The sequence below is a fragment of the Ursus arctos genome, unplaced genomic scaffold (assembly GCF_023065955.2).
Source record: "Ursus arctos isolate Adak ecotype North America unplaced genomic scaffold, UrsArc2.0 scaffold_12, whole genome shotgun sequence".
Taxonomy (NCBI): domain Eukaryota; kingdom Metazoa; phylum Chordata; class Mammalia; order Carnivora; family Ursidae; genus Ursus; species Ursus arctos.
In genome coordinates, this window is record NW_026622786.1 from 20,547,058 (window position 1) to 20,571,401 (window position 24,344).

The 24,344-nt window shown below is 35.6% G+C and overlaps 1 protein-coding gene across 6 annotated transcripts in view; it reads right to left on the reverse strand.

Moving 5' to 3' along the window:
- The window catches only part of LOC125281362 (pancreatic alpha-amylase-like), a 49,709-nt gene that overhangs the window by 5,864 nt on the left and 19,501 nt on the right, over positions 1-24,344 (reverse strand). For 2 of the 6 annotated variants that reach the window (XM_057310425.1, XM_057310424.1), the window contains 3 exons: positions 8,954-16,048; positions 796-1,009; positions 330-476 (listed from right to left, as the gene is read on the reverse strand). In XM_057310425.1, coding sequence (XP_057166408.1) covers positions 330-476; positions 796-1,009; positions 8,954-8,958 — 366 coding nt within the window. In that variant the 5' untranslated portion in view covers positions 8,959-16,048. Of the gene's footprint in view, positions 1-329; positions 477-795; positions 1,010-8,953; positions 16,049-24,344 lie in introns of those variants that run through there. The other 4 variants (XM_057310423.1, XM_057310422.1, XM_057310421.1 and 1 more) reach the window with 3 other exon arrangements.

A 24,344-nucleotide genomic window follows, 5' to 3' on the forward strand; every position in this document is an offset into this window, starting at 1 on the left:
TTACAGCAAATATTGCAACTGGCATTTCCAATTCCTAACTAGAAAGGGATTCCCCAGAAATGTGTATAGTTATAGGCCTGAAAGCTGATACTTGCTTTATAAACAAGTTCGGCTTTAAACTGTGACTTAAATTTCTTTAGTAGACAAATAGCACATACACAGGAATTTGCACAGCTGAACATAAGGTAATAACTAAGTGTTAGTTATAGCTTAAGTGTAAAGTGAAATAAAAAATAACCATGGAACACCTTCTGCTCCAAAGGAACGGGAGAGAGGAGAGAGAGATTATTTTCCTGATTATTTCTTAAAGGAAACTTTAATGCACTTACACCAACGTTGTTACATCGAGTCACCATGTTTTTGAATTCATCTTCATTTCCGGATCTTGTGCATAACTTGTAGCTAATTGGTTGGTACCTTTCCCACCAAGGTCTAAAAGGGTTATTAACCACAAGATTTTCATTGGGTGGAGAGATCTACCAATAAAAAATCATAGTAAGTATCAAATTATGGGTTACTTTATATCACTGGATACTCTAGAAACTAACCAATAATCTAAAATAATTTCGGAATCTTTGCATATACAGCTACATCTTTAGCAACAAATGAAAATATTAACAGCATATTGGAAACGTCCTGCTGAAGAAAGCTTATATCAGAAACAAAACATAAAGCTGCCAACAATCCTAAACTTTTTTCTTCCTCGGTAAAATGTTCCAGCTTTACCGATACATATCACAATACCATATACTACAAGGATAGCAAACTGCAATTTCTACTATGAACAATACCCACCTGAACCCCTCCAAATCCTTTTGGAGCTAAGTATCGCTCACATTCAAGAGCGATGTCAACCCAGCGCCACTCGAACAGATGGACGATAGATGTCCGTCCAGGTTTGGTATTTGGGTCATACTGAGCCCAGCAGAACCCAATGACGGAAAGCAATAGAAAGAACTTCATTTTGCTTTGAAGTTGCCAGCATTCTTTCCAGCCACTATTTATCCTCCTGTAAGAAACACATTTTCCTAAGTAAATGTTAACATGAATAAATACGTAGAGCGTAAACTGTTTATTCATAATCAGAAAAGGACTATCAATAGTAATATTAACAGATAAAGAATATCTATAAACAACCTGCCAGGAAAACAATCTCCATGACCTTTTAGAACTTAATATTTTCCTTATGGAGAGAATATTAACCTTTTTAAACCTCTGGCAGTTTATATGTAAAGAATCCTTAATCATGTATTATTTAATTAGCATTAGGGTTTATTTCCTAAGTCCTTCACTGATAAAAGGAAAATCACAATCAGAGCCAACAGAATTTTTAGTCAAAACATTGCCTTGGCCATCTATTTGCAAACATTATAGTGTTTCAATTTCAAAAAGGAAAAGGATACTCAATTCAGTTCTATTTTTACACCACCAATTCTAATTTTTAGTTAAGTTTCTACATTAACATTTAAGAAACCATTTGGAAGTTGAATGCCCATGAATTGAAGAAACAGACCCTTTTCCCACCTCCATCAAATCATGTGCTTAGTGCAAAGGCTATAGCAGTAGAGTGTTTGGATTTTTTTTCTTATAGCTAAATATCTCTCCTACCCAATAGGACACTAAATTGATGAATTCAGTCCCATTTCCGTCTGAATGTAAGTAAAAACCTATAAAAGAGAATACTAGTACAGGTGGGGAAAACGTAATCCATTAACCCGACAAGCATGAACTGAATGCTGCTCTTTGCTAAGCATGTGGATGTATTCAGGATACAGTGATGAATAAAACAGGATTCTTACTCTCAAGGAGCTTACATTCTATTGTGGAAAGAAAATATAGGAATGCTCAACATCACTGACCATCAGGGAAATACAAATCAAAACTATAATTAGATATCACCTCACACCTGTCACAATGGCTAAAATTAACAACACAAGAAACAACAGGTGTTGGCAAAGAGGCAGAGAAAGGGGAACCCTCTTACGCTGTTGGTGGAAATAAAAACAGGTGCAACTACTGTAGGAAAACAGTATGGAGGTTCCTCAAAAAGTTAAAAATAGGACTACCCTATGATCCAGCAATTTCGCTACTAGGTATTTACCCAAACGATACACAAATGCAGATTCAAAGGGGTACATGAACCCCTAGGCAGTTAGCAGCATTATCAACAACAGCCAACCTATGGAAAAAGCCCAAATGTCCATCGACTGATGAATGGATAGAGAAGTGGTATATATATATATGTGTGTGTGTGTGTGTGTGTGTGTGTGTGTGTGTGTGTCGTGTGTTACGGTACACACACACACACAATGGAATGTTAGCCATAAAAAAGAATGAAATCTTGCCATTTGCAACAAAGTGGATGGAACTAGAATGGGTTATGCTAAGTGAAATAAGTCAAGCAGAGAAAGACAATTATCATATGGTTTCACTCCTATGTGGAACATAAGGAACAGTGTGGAGGACCACAAGGGAAGAGAAGGAAAACTGAATGGGAAGAAATCAGAGAGGGAGACAAAGCATGAGAGACTCTGGACTCCAGGAAACAAACTGAGGGTTATAGAAGGGAGGAGGGTGGGGGGATGTGGTAACCAGGTGATGGGTATTAAGGAGGGCACATATTGTGATGAGCGCTGGGTGTTATACACAACTAATGAATCGTTGAACGCTACATCAAAAACTAGTGAGGTACTATATGTTGGCTAACTGAACAGAATTTTAAAAAAAGGAAAAAAATAAGATAAAAACAGAAAGAGAGGCAAACCATAAGGGACTGTATAGTTAAGAGAACAAACTGAGGGTTGCTGGAGGGGAAGTGGGTTGGGGATGTTCTAGATGGGTAATGGGTTTTCAAGAGAAAACTTGTTAGGATGAGCACTGGGTGTTATATGTAAGTGATGAATCACTAAATTCTGCTCCTGAAACCAATACTACACTATATGTTAACTAAGTTGATTTAAACAAAATTAGAAAAAAAACGAAATCTTTTGCCACTTGTAACAACACGGATGGACCTGGAGTTTATTATGCTAAGCAAAGTAAGTCAATCAGAGAAAGACAACTATCATATGATTTCACTCATATGAGGAATTTAAGAACTAAAACAGATGGGGCGCCTGGGTGCCTCAGTCCCTTAAGTGTCTGCCTTCCATTCAGGTCATGATCCCAGGGTATTCGGATGGAGTCTTGCATTGGGCTCCCTACTCTGCGGGGAGTCTACTTGTCCCTCTCCCTCTGCCCCTCACCTCCGCTTGTGCTTTCTCTTTTTCTGCACTCTCTCTCTCTAATTAATTAATTAATTAATTTTATTTTTAAAAATAAAATAAATTTTTAAAAAAGAAATAGAACAGATGACCATACGGAAGGGGGAAAAAAGAGGGGAGAGGGAAACAAACCATAAGAGATTCTTCACATTACAGAACAAAGTGAGGGTGGAGGGAGGTGGGTGTGGGATGGCCTAGATGGATGAGGGGCATTACGGAAGGCACTTGTTATGATGAGCACAGGGTGTTGTATGTTAAGTGATGAACCACTGATTTCTACTCCTGAAACCAATATTACACTATATGTTAACTAACTAGAATTTGTATAAAAATTTAGGAAAAGGAACCGGGGATGTACTGTATGGTGACTAACATAATATAATAAAAAATCATTAAAAAAAAAATTTAGGAAAAGGAAGAGAAAGGGAAAAGAAAGAAAATATATGAGTAAATAATAGTAATAAAACAACTGAAGATGTCAATAAGAACTAGTATGAATTAACAGTAACAAATTGGAAAGTGACTTTGTCATCAAGGTATTTTAAACTGGATAGTCAGAAGATTTCTCTGTGGAAATGATTTTCAGCTAGGATTAGAAGCAGGCAGTCATGGTGAAGATGAGAGAAAGAGCAATCTAGAGGAAAGGACAACAGATAAAGCCCAAGGAAAGAAAAAACTGAAGTCACATTTAAAAAAACAAAAAAAGAGGGGCGCCTGGGTGGCTCAGTCTTTAAGTGTCTGCCTTGGCTCAGGGCATGATCCCCGTGTTCTGGGATCGAGCCCCACATCAGGATCTTCTGCTGGGGGCCTACTTCTTCCTCTCCCACTGCCCCTGCTTGTGTTCCCTCTCTCGCTGGCTGTCTCTACGTCTGTCAAATAAATACATAAAATCTTTAAAAAAAAACAAAAACAAAAACAGTGTAGCTAAACAATGTGTCATAAAGGGAAGGCTGAAATTATATGAAGTCTAGTAGGCCAGATAATATAGGAGGGACCTTCTAGAATGTAATGAGAGAGGCTTTGAGTCTGTAAAAAGCAGAGCTAAGAAAATTTGGTATACTTTATAGAATAAATCACTCTTGCTGCCATGAAGAAATTGGATTATGTGAAGACAAGAGTAGAGGTAAGGAGATCACTTCGACATTTTGGTGGTCTAGGAAAGATATGGGTGGCTTGGACTAAGGGCACGGACAGGATATAATTCAGAGCCAAAAGGCACAATAGGTTTCTGAAGAGATGAGAGCTGAGGAATGAGGGAAAGAGAAAAATTACAGAAAGGTATTTGGTGATACCATTCACTAAGATGAAGAAAAACAAGGAAGTGCCAGTTTTAGGGAGGGTTACTTAGAACACTATGGTCCATAATTACTCCTCTATCAACCCTAATGTTCTCCTTTGTTCCTTCTTCTAACCCACCATGTAAACACAATCTGTCCTACTTTCTTAGTCAGTTCAAGTTGTTAAAACAAGATTATCATAGACTGGGTGGCTTAAACAACAAATTTTTATTTCTCATAGATCTGGAGGCTGGGAAGCCTGAAATCAAAAGGTCGGCAGTTCAGTGTCTGGTGAGAGCCCCCTTCCAGGACACAGATAGCCATTTTCTCCTCTATCTTTCTATGGTGGAAACAGAGAGACCTCCCGTCTCTTGCTTTTCTTATAAGGACACTGATCCCATCATGGGGCACCACTCTCATGACTTCATCTACAACTCATTACTTCTCAGAGGCCCCACAGCCTTATACTATTGCACTGGGAGTTAGGGTTTCAACATGGAAATCTGGGGGGAAAGAAGACACAAATGTGCCAGCCCTAACACTTACCCATCGCAAAACTAACACCTTCCAACATCCTTGTGTATCTAGTAACTATTCTTCCTTCCAAATGCAGTTGAACCAACGTCTTTTGAAGCTTATCCTGATATTCCCAGGCACAGTTAATAACTCCTCTGTATGATAGCTTTTTAACTTATATGACATTATTAAGCTGTATTTGATTTATATTGTGAATATATTGTAAATAACTAAGTATTTACATGTCCATCATTCTGTACCAAACTTCTTAAGGTAGACTTCCTATCTAATATTCATAGAAACTAGCAAAATAAATAGCATTATAGCTTATGTGATCAATAAATTGTTGTAACATAAGACTCTACATTCCAGGGACACCTGGGTGGCTCCAACATGGATCTCCAAGCTCAGCGCAGAGTCTGCTTCAAAATCTCTCTGCCCCTACACCCCCCTAAAATAATCAAATAAATCTTTAAAGAGCATGAATATCATTAAAGAAATAAAGTTTAGTGAATGAAAGAATGACAACACCATCATCATTCATAGTGCAATCCAGAGGCAGACTTGGTTTAGGGAAACTGAAGAACTAATATCACGATATACTGAGTTGAAGGTATAAACAAACATTAAATATGAAGAGAAAAGTGGAGGGATTTGGACATTTTCAATAAAGTAATGATAGTCTCAGAAATGGCACACAAAATACTTAAGCACAGACACTGACCAATCAGAGCAGATACCATGCATAAACAACTAGTATGGATAGTCAATGAATATGGCTGAATTATCAGGCTTGCAGAGCTGGATCCTTAAGACTTGACAAGATAGCAAGAGAGATGTTGAATCCAAAGTTATAATGTTGGGTAAAGCCCAGCAGTCTATATGATAGGGCAGGTCAGAGAGAGCATCTAAAGAGGTAACTTTAAAAGAGGAAGTGCTGTTTCATTACCAGAGAAAGGTTTTCTTTTTCTTTTTTAAAAGATTTTGTCTAGTTATTTGACAGAGACAGAGAGAGAGAGAGAGCGCGCACAAGCAAAGAGAGCAGCAGGCAAAGGGAGAGGGAGAGGCAGGTTCCCTGCTCAGATGCCAGGACCCTGGGATCATAACCTGAGCCGAGAGCAGACGCTTAACCAACTGAGCCACCCAGGCACCGGAGAAAGGTTTTCAAAAACAAACAAGAAGGACTAAATTTGCAAGGAAGACAAGAAACTAACTGGATGTAGATGAATATTAGAATGAGAGAAGGAGAGAAGACTGACTAGACAGTGGATGATATGGGGCTGATGGTGATAAAGAGTTGAGAATTAGATAACAGCATGGTTAGAACTTCAGACTGGACTTATGCTTCCAAATGTTAAGAAAATGACCTTAAGTGTTAGATAAACTGCAGTTTAAATCTTGACCTTGTCATTTATTATCCGCATGACCCTGAAAATAATCTTTTTTTTTTTTGGAAAATAATCTCTTGAAGTTTATCTATGAACTAGAAAAAGTAATATGTACGTCATAAAGTTGTCATACTGACTGAGTGAATAAACACCAATAAAGCTGTTACCCCGGTGCATGATACATTAAAAACTCAATATATCTGGTTTCTGTAATGTTGTTATTACTGCTTTGTTATTTTTATTGCTGGTACTATTCAAACTGCTCTAAACTCATGCTCTCTTTCCACTTCCACTTCTAGTCACTTGGACATTCTCTCTTTCCATGCCACTCTTTCCAAATTCTAATAATACTTTCTACTCTCAGAAGTATTTGTTTAACCCCTGCCCTCGCCCAAGAATTGATAGTGGTAAGAAGGAGCCAGCTAAGTTCTCCACCTGCTCTTTTTCCACACTTTCCTTTCTTTTCCTCTCTTGTTGTTTTAACCTCTTTAGAGAGTCTGGGAGATCCCATGATGATTTTGAAATAACTTCTCATCCCTGCCACATCAATTAACTCTGAACTGTTTTTAATACTGTTTCACATGTACTTTAGGATGTTATTTAAAAAATAGATAACTGGCAGACATAAATTGAGAAATTTTACTAGCAACCCAGCATAGGTAGATGCATACAATTATACAATAATCTCCTATCAGAGGTCAGTCATTGTCATAGATTTTCTCATTTAATCTGAATTTTCATCTCAATCAATCTAAAGAGCTATAAACTCCATAGCAGAGGCATTAAGACTACTAAAGAGTCTTTATATCTTGTGAAGTAAAATGTGCAAACAAATCCTTGACATCTTTCATATCAATAACAAAACAAAAAAGGGGCACCTGGATGCCTCAGTCAATTAAGCACCTGTCTTTGGCTCAGGTCATGATCCTGGGGTCCTGGGGATCAAGCCACATGTCTGGCTCCCTGCTCAGGAGGGAGCCTGCTTCTCCCTCTCCCTCAGTCCCTTACCCCCACTGGTGCTCCCTTTCTCTCAAATAAATAAATAAAATATTTTTAAAAAAATAACAAAACAAAATACAAGAACTTGGAATAGCTGTAATGTCTACTTCCCATTATGGATTTCCTAAAATTGTTCTCCTCAGAGAAGATATTCACAGTTATTAATACTAATATCAGTGCTCTGTTGCCCACATCTCATATTGCCTGGATTGCCTTACAAAGAGGAAACTTCTTTCTATTTTAAAGCTTTAAGGGCTACTAGAATATGTCAAGTGAGATGTATTGGGAGTTCCTTAAAAATATAAACTAGGACATTTGCTAATATCCTATCACCAAAGCAATAGTCCTTAAGAAGTATTTATTTTTGAAGTGCCAATAAAACATAACAATACAAAAAATAGTATTAACTTAGACTTCTCCATAAGTTGGCTAGTTTCTGGTGTTCTCAAGTATTTTTTTCTCAATCCATATTGAGATATTTGTTATTTTATTTAATATCCACAATATAAATGACATCATAGGGGAAAGGCTCTAGAATAAATCCAGGATTTCTCTTAACACATGAAATATCATAAATTTAGTGATTCAGCGTGAAGTCTACTTAAATCATACCATGTCAATAATAGAATAAAGGAGCTCTATTAAAACGTTAGGTAAAAAGTAGTAGTCAAAAAACTAGTATCTATTTCTAGAGCATTCTTCATACTTACATAAATGTCAGTTACCTATATCAGTATTACCTATGACAGTGTTCTTTTCCTCCATCCAAAGCAGCCTTGCATCTCAGGCAGATAGTAATATATTTTTTAACATGGAAATGAACATTAACCAAGAAGAGACAAGTTATCTACTCTTACCATTTGTAGTTATTAGCCTAGATACCTCATAGTTAAATATCTTTATACCAAGTTTTTTAATTAAAGTATCATTCAACATCTTAATGGCAATACCTTAAATGTCACATCTATGCTTATTTTGTCACTTTTATTTATCTCCAAGTATTTTTTTTCTACTTTCCTAGTTTTTAATATTCTAGAGCTTTAGGTAGTATTATTACTACAGTATTTGGTCAAGTTAGTGGTTTCTCTTACTGAAAAAATGATAATTCCTCTAAATCATGCATTGAATCATGTATAAATATCTCCAAAATGTCTCCCACAAGCTCTCTATCCACCCCTCCCAAAAAAGGAAAGAAAAGTAAAACAAGAAAATGAAACTGAGCTTAAGATAATAAATCATGTGTGAAGGTTAGAGAAAAGAGGCAAATATAATCCAGTTTGCCTATCAGATTTCTTAAATGAGAGAAATATTTTGAGCCAAGGCTCAGACACACTTCAAACACAAATAGCACTTTTTGTGCCGCTGGAAACAAACTTGAGATGTCAACAAACCTAAAATAGACTGTGAACCTTTGAACAATATCAAATCATATGACAGAAACCATTTATTTCAAGACAAAAAGTGAGGTGTAGGGACTGCTTGATACTCATAACACATTAAAATAACTTACCACATCACTTGTTTAAATCAGCAAACTCTCAAATTCACAGGTCAGTCTTTTCAATTATAAACTAAAAATAGCACAGTTCTTGTTTTGCCTTCTCTTCAGTGAGGGAAATAATGCTGAATTTAGGGCTTTGTACATTTCCTATAATCTTTTTTTTTTCAATAGGTACTCTTACCACTCTCCCCAATTCTGCAAACCTAATCTGTAAAAGAAAAGTCTAATGTGAGCTCTGCAGTGATACTTGATTGGCTAATATCACTCCTGATTCCTGAACAAACCACTGTCTTCTCTCCTCTGCTCAGTGGGCTGCCCTGCCACCTCTTCCAAATACACTGTACCTTTTCAGTTGTTTGCTTTCTCTTTCTCTTTGCTTTCTCTCTTCCTTTCTCTTTCTCATTATCCTCTCCCAATCTCAATTAGTCTTTTTTTCCTGAACCATCTACAGCAATTGTAAGAAAATTTTTTCTTAAAGATTTTATTTATTTATTTGACAGCGAGAGAGAGACAGCGACAGAGGGAACACAAGCAGGGGGAGTGGGAGAGGGAGAAGCAGGCTTCCCTCTGATCAGGGAACCCAATATGGGCCTTGATCCCAGGACTCTGGGATCATGACCTGAGCTGAAGCAGATGCTTAAGGACTGAGCCACCCAGGCGCCCCTGTAGGAAAGTGTTTTGGTGAAATAACCTTAAGGCACAGATTAAAATGATTGTGTCAGATTAAATAAGTGTGACTAGGATGTAAACAAAGTCTCTAAACCAAAAATCTAATTTTGAATCTGAGTTTTGCCATCTACTATGTGAACCTTAGAGAAAACACAGCCCATAGATTGCATTTAGGTCTCAGTTGGAAAATGCGGGTAATAGTATTATTGATAAATATGATAGAAACACAAAAATAACTAAAAACAACTAACAATATGTATTGAGTGTAACTCTGTGCCATTTCAGTGTATTATCACTATGATTCCTCACATAAACATAAATGCAAGATAGAGTTATGATTCTACCCAGTTTTAAAGATGGGAACTGAAGTACGTTAAGTAAGGTCATTTGTCCAGGTCAAATTTCAGTAAATGCTGAGACTGAAACTCAAAATCAAGCACTTTATAGTGAGTTCAAGCCACTCCTCAGGCTCATCAGTCTCCATTAATGAGTTGTAAAAAAATAAAATACTTTATGTGAAGATTTTTTAGAATCTGGAAATTTCTGTTTAGCTAATATTAATATGTTTAGAAAATCGCAAAACTAGTAAGGGTTCGTCTCATATTTCCTGTTTTTTAAATTTTTACATTAAACAAAATTAATATTTCTCTGTTACAATGTGTTATTATTTTGGGGGGGTGTTTGTTTTAGAGAGAGAGAGAGAGCATGAGCACGAGAGGGAGAGGGAGAGGGAGAAAGAGAATCTTAAGCTGGCGTTACACTCAGTGCAGAGCCCAACATGGGGCTTGATCCCACACCCTCAGATCACGACCTGAGCCAATATCAAGAGTCAGCTGCTTAGCCGACTGAGCCAGCTAGGCACCCTGTTACAGTTCTTATTCAGATTCTCACACCCACAGAACATATTATTATTCATAAATATTCATTGCTCCTCCCTGCCCGTGAAACAGACATCTTGTCCTGTTGAATTTGGGAATGTCCATGTCATTTGCTTTGGCAATGAAATAAAAGCAAAAGTACTATGTTTTCTTCTGGGGCCTCTGTGATTGTTAAAACGTGTACCAAAACGAAGTTTCAGTGACAGATTGTAAAGTGACTAATAAGAAGATTCTCCTTGTTGATCTAAGGTAAACATAAGAAATAAACTTGACTATCGTAAGCCACTGAGAATTCGGGTTTTTGTTATTGCAATAACAAAACCTATTCTATCCTGATTGATACAACCATTAAGTTCCCTTTAGCTCTTTGATTCTCATTCTATTTGATATTTTTTTCTCATAGGATATAGGAAGAAAGAATAAATCATAAGATTGGAAAACATTAATATTGAAAGAGACTACTGGAATAAGCTAGTCCAATGGTTTCCAGATTTTGCACTCTAAGTAATCAGAAATTCTAAAAATATCATATAAAAACATATTTTTGTATAAAAGTCATTCAATTCACTTTCATAAAAAACTACTGTTAATATATTATTTTATCTTTTTTTTTCAATTTGGAACCAGTTAGCTAAATCGAATTCTCTTACTTTATTAATATAAAAAAAAGACCTAGGAATGATAAAAATATGACACTGAACAAATGAAAACTTAAAAAAATTGACAGTGATGTCAGCATCATGGTGGTGTGAGTGTTTCCTTTTTCCTCCCCTCTCTGATTACAATGAATTAGTCATCTAGAACTGAATTAAAGTGCCTCTGCATTACACCAGAACACCTAGGAAATGTCTATCTACTTGTGCATCCAGAAGTAAGTGGATAGGATCACAAAGGGGACTGTGGATTCAGGGCAGTTGGTGAACCTGCTCCACCTGCACTTGCCCTGAGTGGAGAAGAGGAACCTGGAGAGTACACAAGTGGATAGATACTCATGGGAGACAGAGAATCTGTGGAGGTCCAGTCACCCCGACAGGAGAACCTGGCACACCATCAGAGTGGCACAGAGGTGAGCTCGGAGGCAGAGGACAGGGAGGAACCCACTGAGGCAGCCTCCCTCTCCAGGGCAACAGTGGAACACTCTGGGCTTTGGGCAACAGAAGGAGCTACCTCTCTGGCAGAGGAAGTGATAAGTGAAAGAAGTGACACACTACCTAGCTGCATGTGGGTTGCAGCTGAATGGCTTGTTTCTCTCCTGTGATACAAGAGTTCCAAGGAGGGACCTCCACGACTTTGGGGAAGGGAGGGAAGGGAAAGAGGCAGACAAGGAGTATGAAATGGCACTGAAGGAACTTACTTCCTTCTGTATGCTTCAGGATTTCCTCTGTAGGTCTGTGCATGGATCTCTTGAAGTTCCCTACACTAGGATCCACCTACTGGTCTCTAGGCACCCCCAAAGTTCCAGAGGCTAAGTCCACATCTCCCCCAATTCTGCTTCCTGCTCTTTTTGCATACTTTATCCCAAGAGCCATCTTCCATAGGAGACACCAAAAACTTTAGCTTTAGTGCCACCTTCTGGACTACAAAAGAAACTCTTCTAATTGGTATCCTGTTGAGCTGTAACAGCCAAATTGCACAAATTCTTAAGAAAGGTGTTTGCTATTTCAAATGTAAAATCAGAGACATATATTGTCAGACATAATGAAAAATCAAAGGAATATGATATCATGAAAAGAAAATAATTCTCCATATATTGAACTTAAAGACACAAAATATTGAGATGAAACTGATAGAGAATTCAAAAAATTTTATGAAGAAATGTAACGGGCTACAAGAAAACCGAGAAAGGTAATTTAATGAACTCTGGAATGAAACGAATGAACAGAATGAGTTCTCTACCAAATGACTGACATTAAAAACAAACAACAAACCAAAACAGAAATTCTGGAGCTGAAGAAGTCATACAATGAAATGAAGACTGCACTGGAGAGCCTAGGTAACAGGGCAGATAAGAAGGAAGAAAGTATAAGCGAATTGGAAGATAGGAATTTAGACATGATTCAGTCAGTGGAAGACAGAAGACTAAGATTTTTAAAAAGTGAAGAAACCCCATGAGTGCTATCAGATTCTATCAGAAAAGAAGATAGAATAATTAGTGTACCAGAAAAAGAGAGAGAGAAGGGGGCAGAGAGTTATTTAAAGATATAATAGCTGCGAACTTTCCAAACCTGGGGAAGAAACTGAACATACGAGTCCACAAAGCTAGAACACCCTATTATTTCAATGCAGAAAGACCATTTCCAAGACACTTTATAACAAAACTGTCAAAAATTAGTTATAATAATCTTAAAGGAGGCCGGGGGGGAAAAAGAAAAAATTGACCAAAAAACTCCCATTTAACTATCAGTGGAATTTTCAGCACACACTCTATAGCACAGGTGAGAACAGAAGGAAATATTTAAAGTATTACAAGATAAAAATTGACAGCTAAGAATATGGTATCTGGAAAAGTTATCCTTCAGATATGAAGGAGAAATAAACACTTCCTAGACAATCAAAGGCTGAACTGAAAGAGTTCACCACCATTAGAACTGCCTTGCAAGAAACGCTGAACTAAAATGAAAAGATGATGCTAATTAGTGACACAAAGCATGTGAAAGTACACAACAGTCTGGCAAAGGTGAAAAACAGAATTAGAAGGCTGAACTCTATACTAGAATGGTGAGTAAATCACTTAACCATAGTATAAAGATGAAAGAAAAAGAGCATTAAAATAATTATAGCTATTATAGTTTGTTAATGAATTCACAGCATAAAATGAGGTAAACTGTGACATCAAAATATAAAAGGGAAAAAATTTAAGCTGGACAGTGGCATGAAAAAAAAAGTATAAGGGGAGGAGTAAAAGGGTGGAAATTCTAAAGCACCCCAAAAAACGTAAGTTGCTATCAGTATAAAAAGAACTATTTTATTATAAGATGTTTTACATAAGCCTTATTGCAACCACAAAAAAATCTAGACTAGAGTCATAAACATTTAAAAAGGAGAGACTGAAGAAATCACTGGGGTAAAAAAAAACACCAATTTACAAATGTAGGCAAAAACAGGGGAAAAGGGGGGTGCCTGGGTGGCTCAGTCGTTAAGCATCTGCCTTTGGCTCAGGGTGTGATCCCAGCGTTCCGGGATTAAGCCCCACATCAGGCTCCTCCGCTGAGAGCCTTCTTCTTCCAATCCCACTCCCCTGCTTGTGTTCCCCTTCTCCCTGGCTGTCTCTCTCTGTCAAATAAATTAATTAAATCTTCAAAGAAAAAAAAAACAGGGGAAAAGGAACAATGGATATATAAAACCATCAGAAGGCAAATGACAAGATGGCAGCAGTAAAAGTCCTCACATATCAATTATCATTCTAAGTGTTAATGGATTGAATTCACCAATAGAATTCACCAATAGAGTGAATGGATGGATTAAAAAAACAAGTCCTAACTATATGCTACCTATAAGAGACTCATTTAAATTCAAAAGACACATACAGGCTCAAAGAAAAAGAATGGAAGAAGATATTCCATGCAACGAAAACCAAAAGATAGTAGGGATAGCCATACTTATATCAGACAAAACAGACTTCAAGCCAAAAACTGTAATAAGAGACAAAGAAGGTCACTGTATAATGATAAAGGGGTCAACACATCAAGAAAATAAAATAATTGTAAATATATATGCACCCAACATTGGAATACTGAAATATATTAAGCAAATACTAATAGATCTAAAGGGAGAAATGGATAACAAGAATAGTAAGGGACTTCAGGGATGCCTGCGTGACTCAGTGGGTTAAACATCTGCCTTCGGCTCTGGTCATGATCCCAGGACCCTGGAATCCAGTACAGCACTGAGCTCCTTGCTCAGCAGGGAGACTGCTTCTCCCTCTGCCTGCCGCTCCCCCTCCTTGTGCACTCACTCTCTCTCTCTCTAACAAATAAATAAATAAAATCTTAAAAATAAAAAAGAAGACTAGTAAGGGACTTCAATACACCACTATCAGCAATGAATACATCATCTAGACAGAAAATCAATAAGGAAACAATGGAATCGAACCATACATTAGAATAAATGGACATAACATATATAGAATATTCCATCCAACAGCAGCAGAATATACATTCCTCTCAAGTACATATGGAACATTCTCCAGGACAGATCATACCTTAGCAAACATAAGACTGAAATTATGCCATCTTTTCCTACCACACGTGATAAAAATCAACGAGAGGAAAGCTGAAAAATCTACAAAAATGTGGAAGCTAAACAATATACTTCTGAACATCTGAGTCAAAAAATCAAAATGAAAATAAAAATTATCTCAATAAACATGAAAATGGGAATACATCAAAATTTATGGGATGCAGCAAAAGCAGTTCTGAGAGGAAAGTTTATAGTGATAAATGCATATATCAAGAAATTTAAAGATTTCAAATAAACAACCAAACTTTATATCTCAAGGAACGAGAAACAGAAGAATAAATGAAGCCCAAAGTAGCAGAAGAAAGGAAACAATAAGGATCAGAGTAGAAATAAATGAAATAGACACCAGAAAAACAACAGAGAGGGTTAATGAAACTAAGAGCTGTTTGTTGTTGTTGTTTTGTTTTGTTTTGTTTTGTTTTGACAAGGTAAAGAAAAAATTGAAAAACTTTGGCTAGCTAACTAAGAAAAGAAAGAAACTGAAATGATGAAAATTAGAAATGAAAGTGGAGACCCTGCAGCTGATACTACAGAAATACATACAATCATAAGACACTGCTACGAAAAATTATATGTCAACAAATAGATAACCTAGAAGAAATGAGTAAATTTCTAGATAGACACAAGCTACAATACTGAATCAGGAAGAAATATGAACAGACCAACAATGAGTAAAAAGATTGAGTCAATAATCAGAAACCTCTCAACACAGAAAACCCAAGGCCTAGATGACTTCACTGGTAAATTCTACCAGACATTTAATGGAGAATTAATATCCATCCTTCTCAAACTTTTCCAAAAAATTGAAAAGCGAACCCTTCCAAATGCTTTCTATGAGGCCAGCATTACTCCGATGCCAAGGCTAGATAAGGATGCCACAAGAAAACTATATACTAATATCCCTGATGGATATAAATGCAAAAATTATTGACAAAATATTAGCAAACCAAAATGAAGAACACATCAAAGAATATACATCACGACCAAGTGGGATTTATCCCTGGGGTGCAAGCATGGTTCAACATATGCAAATCAATGAGTAAGATATCACATTCATAACATGAAAGACCAAAGTTACATGATCATCTTAGTAGATACAGAAAAAGTATTTAATAAAATACAACATCCTTTCATGATTAAAACCCTCAGCAGATGAGGTATAGAAGGAATATACCTCAACACGATAAGAGCCATATGACAAACCCACAGCTAAAACTACACTCAATGGAAAAAAACTGAAAACTCTAAGATGGAGAACAAGACAGGGATGTCCACTCTCACCACTCATTCGATATAGTACTAGAAGTCCCGGCTAGTCCTGTAAGAAAAAGAAAGAAAAGTCAGCCAAATTGTAAAGTAAGGAGGATAACTGTCACTATTTCCAGATGATATAATTTCATATATAAAAAAAAATCACAAATACTCGGCTCAAAAACTGCTGGAACTAATCAATTTCATAAAGCTGTGGGATACAAAATCAACATGTAGAAATCCGTTGCACTAATAATGAACATCTGAGAAAAAATGAACTATGCCATTCAAAGTAGTATCAGAAACAATAAAATAACTTAGGAAGAAATCAAACCACATGAAAGATCCGTACAACAAAAAGGACAAGACTTTCCTGAAAGAAACTGAAGATGATACCAAAAAATGGAAAATCATTCTTTTTTCATGGGTAGAAAGAATACTGTTAAAATGTCAATACTATCCAAAGTCATCTATAGATTCAATGTAATCTCCATCAAAATATCAATGGCATTCTTCACAGAAATAGAAAAAAAATCCTAAAATTTGTGTGGATTCATAAAAGACTATTCATAATAGCCAAACAATCATGAAGAAAAAGAACAGAGCAGGAATTACCACACTTCCTGATTTCAAACTATATTACAAAGCTATAGTAATAAGAACAGTATGATCTTCACATAAAATAGGCACCCAGACCAACAAAACAGAATAGGAAGTTCAGAATTAAACCCCTGAGTTTATGGTCAACTACTGTTCCACAAGGGAGCCAAGAACACCCAATGGGGAAAGGATAGGATCTTTGACAAATGGTACTAGGAAACTGGAAAAACGCATTAGAACAATGAAATTGGACCCCTATCTTACACCATGCACAAAAACTAATTCAAAATGGATCAAAGATTTAAACATAAGACATGATCATATAAAACTACTAAAAGAAACTGTAGGGAAGAATCTCCTTGACATTGGTCTTGGCAATGATTTTTTGGATACGACACCAAAAGCACAAACAACAAAAACAAAAATCAACAAATGGGACTACATCAAACTTAAAAGCTTTTGCACAGCAAGGAAACAATGAACAAAACTAAAATACAATCTATAGAATTGGGTAAAAATTGTAAACCCCAGATCAGAATATATTTAATATTCAAAATGTATGAAGAACTCACATAACTCAATAATGAAAAACCAAACCATCTAATTTAACTAATTAAATTAAATTAAATTGTGTGGCATAACTAAATAGATGTTTTTCCAAAGAAGACATCCAAATTGTCAACAGGTGCATGAAAAGACAGTCAAAATTAGGAATGAACACGGAAATGCAAATCAAAAGCACAATGAGATATCACCTTACCCTGCTAGAATAATTATCATGAAGAAGACAAAAGATAATGAGTGTTGGCAAGAATGTTCAGAAAAGTGTACCCTTGTACCTTGTTGGTGGGAATGCAAATTGGTTCAACCAATTTGGTTCAACAATATGGAGATTTCTCAAAAAATTAAAAATAGATCTAGGATATGATCCATCAATCCACTTCTGGGTATATACCCAAAGGAAATAAAAACAGGATTTCCAAAACATGTAACTGCACTCCCATGTTTATTGCAAGCGTTACTCACAATAGCCAAGATATGGAAGTGACCTAAGCGTCCCTCGATGGATGAATTATCCCACCACAAAAAAAAAGGATAATTATGTAACATGAGAGAAATGTTAATTATTGCTATAATGTTACATATATGTGTCCTAATTAACATATTATATACCTTCCATTTATATAATGTTACATATCAAATATATTTCAACTAAAAATAAATCAAAATAAAAAGTAACAAATCCTTTTTGCACGGTAAATAGTTGAAGAAAATAAAGCAGGCATATCTTTGGCACTATCCTGGTTTTTTAGCAACATCTATGATTTCTTAAATTTGCAATAGAAAGACTATTCAAGAAACAAATTATAGACTGGGAAAATGTACTTGTAATATATAACAAAGAAACAATAACAAGAAGATAAGAACAACTCTAGGGAATCAATAAGTGGAAACATTTTTTTTTTAAATGGAAAAAGGAGCAATAGACAAATCTCAAAAAAGGAAACCCAAATGTCCCCGCACCACCCCCCAAAAATGTGAGAGGATGCTAAGCCTAGCTAGCAATTTGGGAAATGCAAATTAAAATAACAAATCAATTTTCATCTATTAGAAAAGCAAAGATTAGAAGCTTCATAATATTAATTTTTGGTGAGAGTGTTATAAAAGGTACTTTCATATACTACAATACTAATAGAGATTAAAAATTGGGAACTGGGCAATTTTACATAATATTAAGTATAAAAATGTATTTAAAATGCACTTCTACTTACAGAAATATTCACCCATATGTAAAGACACAAGTAAACAGAAAAGGTCATTACAACATTGATCACAACAACAAAATCTTTGGAAAAAACTTACATGTCATTACAGTGAAAAATGGCTAAATAAAATATAGTACAGCCATACTCTGACAGGTAAAATAGTTTGGTATTATTTTTTAAAAAGGCAGATTTCATGGTAACAACACGAAAGGTCATTTCAAATTAAAAACCACAAAACAGGGGCACCTGGGTGGCTCAGTCATTGAGCGTCTGCCTTCGGCTCAGGGCATGATCCCAGAGTTCTGGGATCGAGCCCCACATCAGGCTCTTCCGCTGGGAGCCTGCTTCTTCCTCTCCCACTCCCCCTGCTTGTGTTCCCTCTCTCGCTGGCTGTCTCTCTCTCTCTGTCAAATAAATTTTAAAAATCTTAAAAAAAAAAAAACCCACAAAACAGTATGTTTTCATTTACATATGGAAAAAAAGCATTCCAAAAATTACATATTTTATATATGTACGTGTATGTATGGAAATAAACTGCATGTACATTCATACAAAAATCTAGTAATAGAGGTTATCTCTGAGGAAGTAGGGATGAAACCAAGATGAGGGATTGTGCTCAACTAAATTGAAGCTTAATTTGTAATGTTTTAACAATTCTGAACAATCAAAATATACATATGTTACATATTTAATATTTTTCATTGGGAAAAAATACTTCCCCAAAGATGTAGCAATTAATTTCATAAGCCATTCAATGCGATCTTAGTACAATTAACATATTCTGTATGATTTCAATCCTTTAAAAGATTTGCCTTATGACCCAGCATGCAATGGGTATTAAGGTGGGCACATATTGCATGTTGCACTGGGTGTTATACACAAATAATGAATCATGGAACACTACATCAAAAACTAAGGATGTACTGTATGGTGACTAACATAACATAATAAAAAATTATTATTAAAAAAAACTGTTGTCTATATGTCCATTTGGTCAGGTTCATTAAAACTTGTTTAAATCAGATTGTTCTGCTACTGAGATTGGTACATCTAAAATCCCCATTATACATTGTATAGAATTGCTTATTCTTACCATTTCTGTCAATTTTTTTGCTTTATCTATTTTAAATCTAAGTGACAGAGGATAAAAATCTTACAATTACTGGTTTTCTAGTCAATGTGTTAAAATTATAAAGTCTAATTTTTTTATTAAAACATAGAACCATTTTATCTTTTGCACTGATTTGGCCTTAAATCCATTTCATCTCATTCCAGTAAAGCTATATTAGCTTTCCTTTGGTTGGAATTTGCTTGGTATACTTTGTACTTGCCTTTACTTTCACCAATTTACTCATTTATTTTAATCGTATGAAAATGTTTGTCTTTTAATAGAAACTTTAAGTACATTTACACTGAATGTAAATATTGATATATTTAAATATAAATCTATCACCTTATTGCCCTGCCAATTTTTTTTCATATTTTTTGTCTTCTTTTAAATTATTTTTCTATATTTTATCATCTAACACAGTAGAAATTACACACTCTGTTTCTACTTTATTAATGGTTAACATGGAATTATACCATGTCAAATTTCAGAGTTCAAATTTAATCATTATGTCAGTTGTCAAAGAGAATATGCAACTCTATTTTAGTTTATACTCATTGGTTTTATTTTTTAAATCTGTCTTGTATTTTTAATCCTGCAAAATATTATTTTTTAATAGAGACATTTTTTTTAGATTACCCAGATATTTACCACTTACTTTGGTCTTCACTCCTCTTGTATCTCAGATCTCCTAACTAGGGTAATTACAGATGTCTAAAATATTTCCTTATAATTTCTTTTGGTGAATATCTGCTCACAAATTCTTTTTTTTAAGTGAAATATATATTTTTTTAAATTCGAGTATAGCTGATACACACACTGACAAACTCTCTTCGTTACTTTGAAAATGTCTTTATCTTCATTCCATAAAACTACTTTCTCTGTGTAAAATTATAGAAGTTATTTCTTTCACTACTTTGAGTATGTTCTAGAGACATCTGGCTTCCGTTGTTGCTATAAAGAAGTCAGATGTCAGTCAAATTGACATTCAATGGAGGAAATCTTTCCTTTAAAAAAAATTTTTTTTTATTGCTTTAAAAATATTGTCCCTGTGTTATGTCTAAATGTGGATTTAAAAAACTCATTCTGTGTTGTTGGAAATCTGTGTGTATATGTGTGTGTATTTGTGTGTGTTTTTCTTATCAGATTTAGAAAATTCTAAGGGCATACTTGAGATAGCCACTGTCTCGAAAATTCATTTATTTATTTGGAACTACAATTGAATATACAATAGTTTTCACTCTATCAACCCTGTCTCTTAATCTCTCTCCTATATTGTCCATCATTATTATTAGCAGCCCCCCAAAATGAGATATTTAGGTAAAAATCTAACAAGACATATATAAGATCTATATGAAGAAAATTACAAAACTCTGATGAACAAAATCAAGGAAGAACTAAGTAAATGGAGAGAAGTTCCATGTCCATAAGTAAAAAGACTCAATATTCTCAAGACAGTAATTCTTCCCAGCTTGATCTATAGGTTCAATACAATCCCAATAAAAATACTAACAAGTTATTTTGTGGGTATCTACAGATTCTAATGTTTACATGGAGATTAAAAAGGCAGAACAGCACCATAATATTAAGAACAGAGGACTCGTACTACCTGACATTAAGACACTATAAAACTACAGTATTCAGAAGAGTGATATTAGAAAAACAAAAACAAAAAAAAAAAGCTAAATCAATGGAACAGAATAGAGAGTCTGTAAATATACCCACCAATATAGTAACTGATCTTCAGCAAAGTAGTAAAGGCAGTACAATGGAGAAAAGACCATCTTTTCATCAAATTGTGCTGGAGCAACTGGACATCCCCATGCCCCAAAAGGGGGGTGGGTGGGTGGAAATGTAGACACAGACTTTACACCCTTTACAAAAATTAACTCAAAGTGGACTATAGACTTAAATGTAAACTGTGAAACTATAAAGCTCCAGAAGATAACAGGAGAAAATCGAGATAGCCTTGGGTTTGACAATCACTTTTTAGATACAACCACCAAAGGCAAATCCATGAAATAAATATTTGATAAGATTTGCTTTATTAAAATTTAAAACTTCTGTGAAAAATACTGTCAAGAGAATCAGAAGAAAAGCCACAGAGTGGGAGAAAATATATGTATAAGACATATCTGATAAGGATGACATATCTGATAAGGATTATTACACAAAATACACAAAGAACTTTAAAAACTCAACAATAAGAAAATCAACAATGCAATTAAAGAATGGCAAAAGATCTAAACTAACACCAAGGAAGATATACAGGTGGCAGGTAAGCATATGAAAAGATGCTCAACAGCATATGTCCTTAGGGAATTGCAAATTAAAACAAGATACCACTACATACTCATTAGAATGACAAAACCCAGAACACTGACAACAACAAATGCTGAGGATGTGAAGCAACAGGAATTCTCATTCATTGCTGGAGCAAATGCAAACTGGTATAATTTGGGAGGCAATTTGGCAGTTCCTTATAGAACTAAACATACTCTTACCATACAATCCAGCAATCATGCTCCTTGGTATTTACCCAAATAAATGGATAACTTATGCCCACCAAAAAAAAAAAAATAAATAAATAAATAAAGTACTCACAGATGTTCACAGCAATTTTATTTATAACTGCCAAATTTCAAAGCAACCTTTCAGTAGGTGAATGGATAAACTGTGTTACAACCAGACAATGAAAAATTATTCTGTGCTGAAAATTATCAAGCCATGAAAAGACATGGAGGAGTCTTGTATGCATATTACTAAGTGAAAAAAACCAATATGAAAAAGCTACATACTGTAGTAGAATATAACATTCTGAAAAAGGCAACAGTTTGGAAACAGTAAAAAGATGAGTAGTTGCCAGAAGTCAGGGGTAAGGAGGGGTAAACAGGTGGAGCTCAGAGAACTTTGAGAGCAATGGATCTAGTCTGTATAATGGTGGATATATTTTATGCTTTATAAAAACAAAATGTACAATGCCAAGAGGAAATCTTAATGTAAACTTTGGGTGATAATCATGTGTCAATGTAGGTACATTAATTATAATTAACGTCCCACTCTAATGCAGGAAGTTGATAGTAGTGGAAGTTGTATAGGTGTGAGGGCAGGAATTACGTGGGAACTGTAATTTCTCTCATTTTGCTGTGAACCTAAAGCTGCTTTAAAAAAAATAAAGACTATTAAAATGTTTTAAATAAATAAATGCTTTTTAAAAAGATATCAGGCCCTATTCCCTAGAACCTATAAATGTTTCCTTACTTGGAAAAAGCCTTTGCAGATGTAATTAAGTTTAGGATCTTGAGATGAATAGAGTAACCTGAATTATCCAGGTGGGTCATGAATACCATCATATGTCTCTTACAAGAAAGAGGAAGAAAGAGAGCAATACACGTAGAAGTAGAAAAGGCATGGAGCACATGACTGTGGAAGCATAGAGTGGAGTGATGCAGCCACAAGTCAAGGAATGCTGGCAGCCACCAAAGCTGAAAGAAAGGTTTGCTTTTTCCATAAAACCCCTAGAGGTTGCAGAGCCCTGCCAACACCTTGATCAGTGAAAAAGACTTTGGATTTCTGCCCTCCAGAACTACAAGACAATAAATTTCTCTTGTTCTAAGCCACGAAGATTATGTATTTTGTTACAATAGCCATAGGAAACAAATACCAATATGTACTCTTTTGTGTATCAGTAGTTGTTTTAGTCGTATTTACTACTGTGGGTTTGGTATGGTGAGGTCAGACTCCGATCAAGAAAGAGAAACCAGAAAGTTTTGCAGTTTGTTATGCTCACAGTTCCCTGAGGAGAAATAGGACACCACACAGGCCCACTCAAGGGAAGCACCAGGGTTATTCACCAAGCAGAGGAAGAGAAGGAAACGACGTGCAAGTTCCTTTTTTATGGCTTCTATAGGAAGGAATGGATGAAGCGGGTAGGCAGGTTTAGGATGTCTAAATAATTTCAGTGGGCTCTGGGTTATAGAGATATTCCTCATCTGATACCTGGTCCTTGGGTGATTAGAGAAGGTATATAGTGACCCAGAGGAAAGTCTGATAAGGGAAGTGGTTTGGGGTGTGGACTTAATCAGATGCCCAGGAAGGTCTGATTGACCTGTCGGCAGGGCCGCAAAACTGGATCAGAAAGCATTTGTAACAAATATATTACAGCAGTCTGCTGCTGAGTTGTACTCTATAATATGCATGTACCATCATTTGTTTATCTAATGTGTCGATGGACATATAAGCTGATTATATTTTTGGCAATTATGAATAAAGCTGCTGTGAAGGATAACTAAGACTTTTTATAGACATATATTTTTATATCACATGGGTTAAGCCTAGATGTAAAATTGTTGGTTCTTATTATAACTATATATACAATTTACAGATTGTCAAACTATTTCCGAAGTGATTGTACCACTTCATACTCTCACTAGCAATCTACAAGTAATCCAGTAAGGTTCTTTTTTTTTTTTAAAAGATTTTATTTATTTATTTGACAGAGACAACCAGCAAGAGAGGTAACACAAGCAGGGGGAGCGGGAGAGGAAGAAGCAGGCTCCCAGCAGAGGAGCCTGATGTGGGGCTCGATCCCAGAATGCTGGGATCATGCCCTGAGCCGAAGGCAGATGCTTAATGACTGTGCCACCCAGGCTCCCCCAGTAAGGTTCTTTTTTGAATACATAAATCTGAGTTTTAATAAATTCATAGCATTACCCACCGCAAGCACATATCCAATATTCCATCACACCCCGAAATACCGTCATCCCTTTGTAGTCAATTCAGCCACCCACACCTACCCCCTGGCAACCACTCAACAGGTCTCTGATGAGCTTTGTCTTTACATAATTTCATGAAAATGGAGTCACACAGTGTGTGACGTTGTGAGTCTG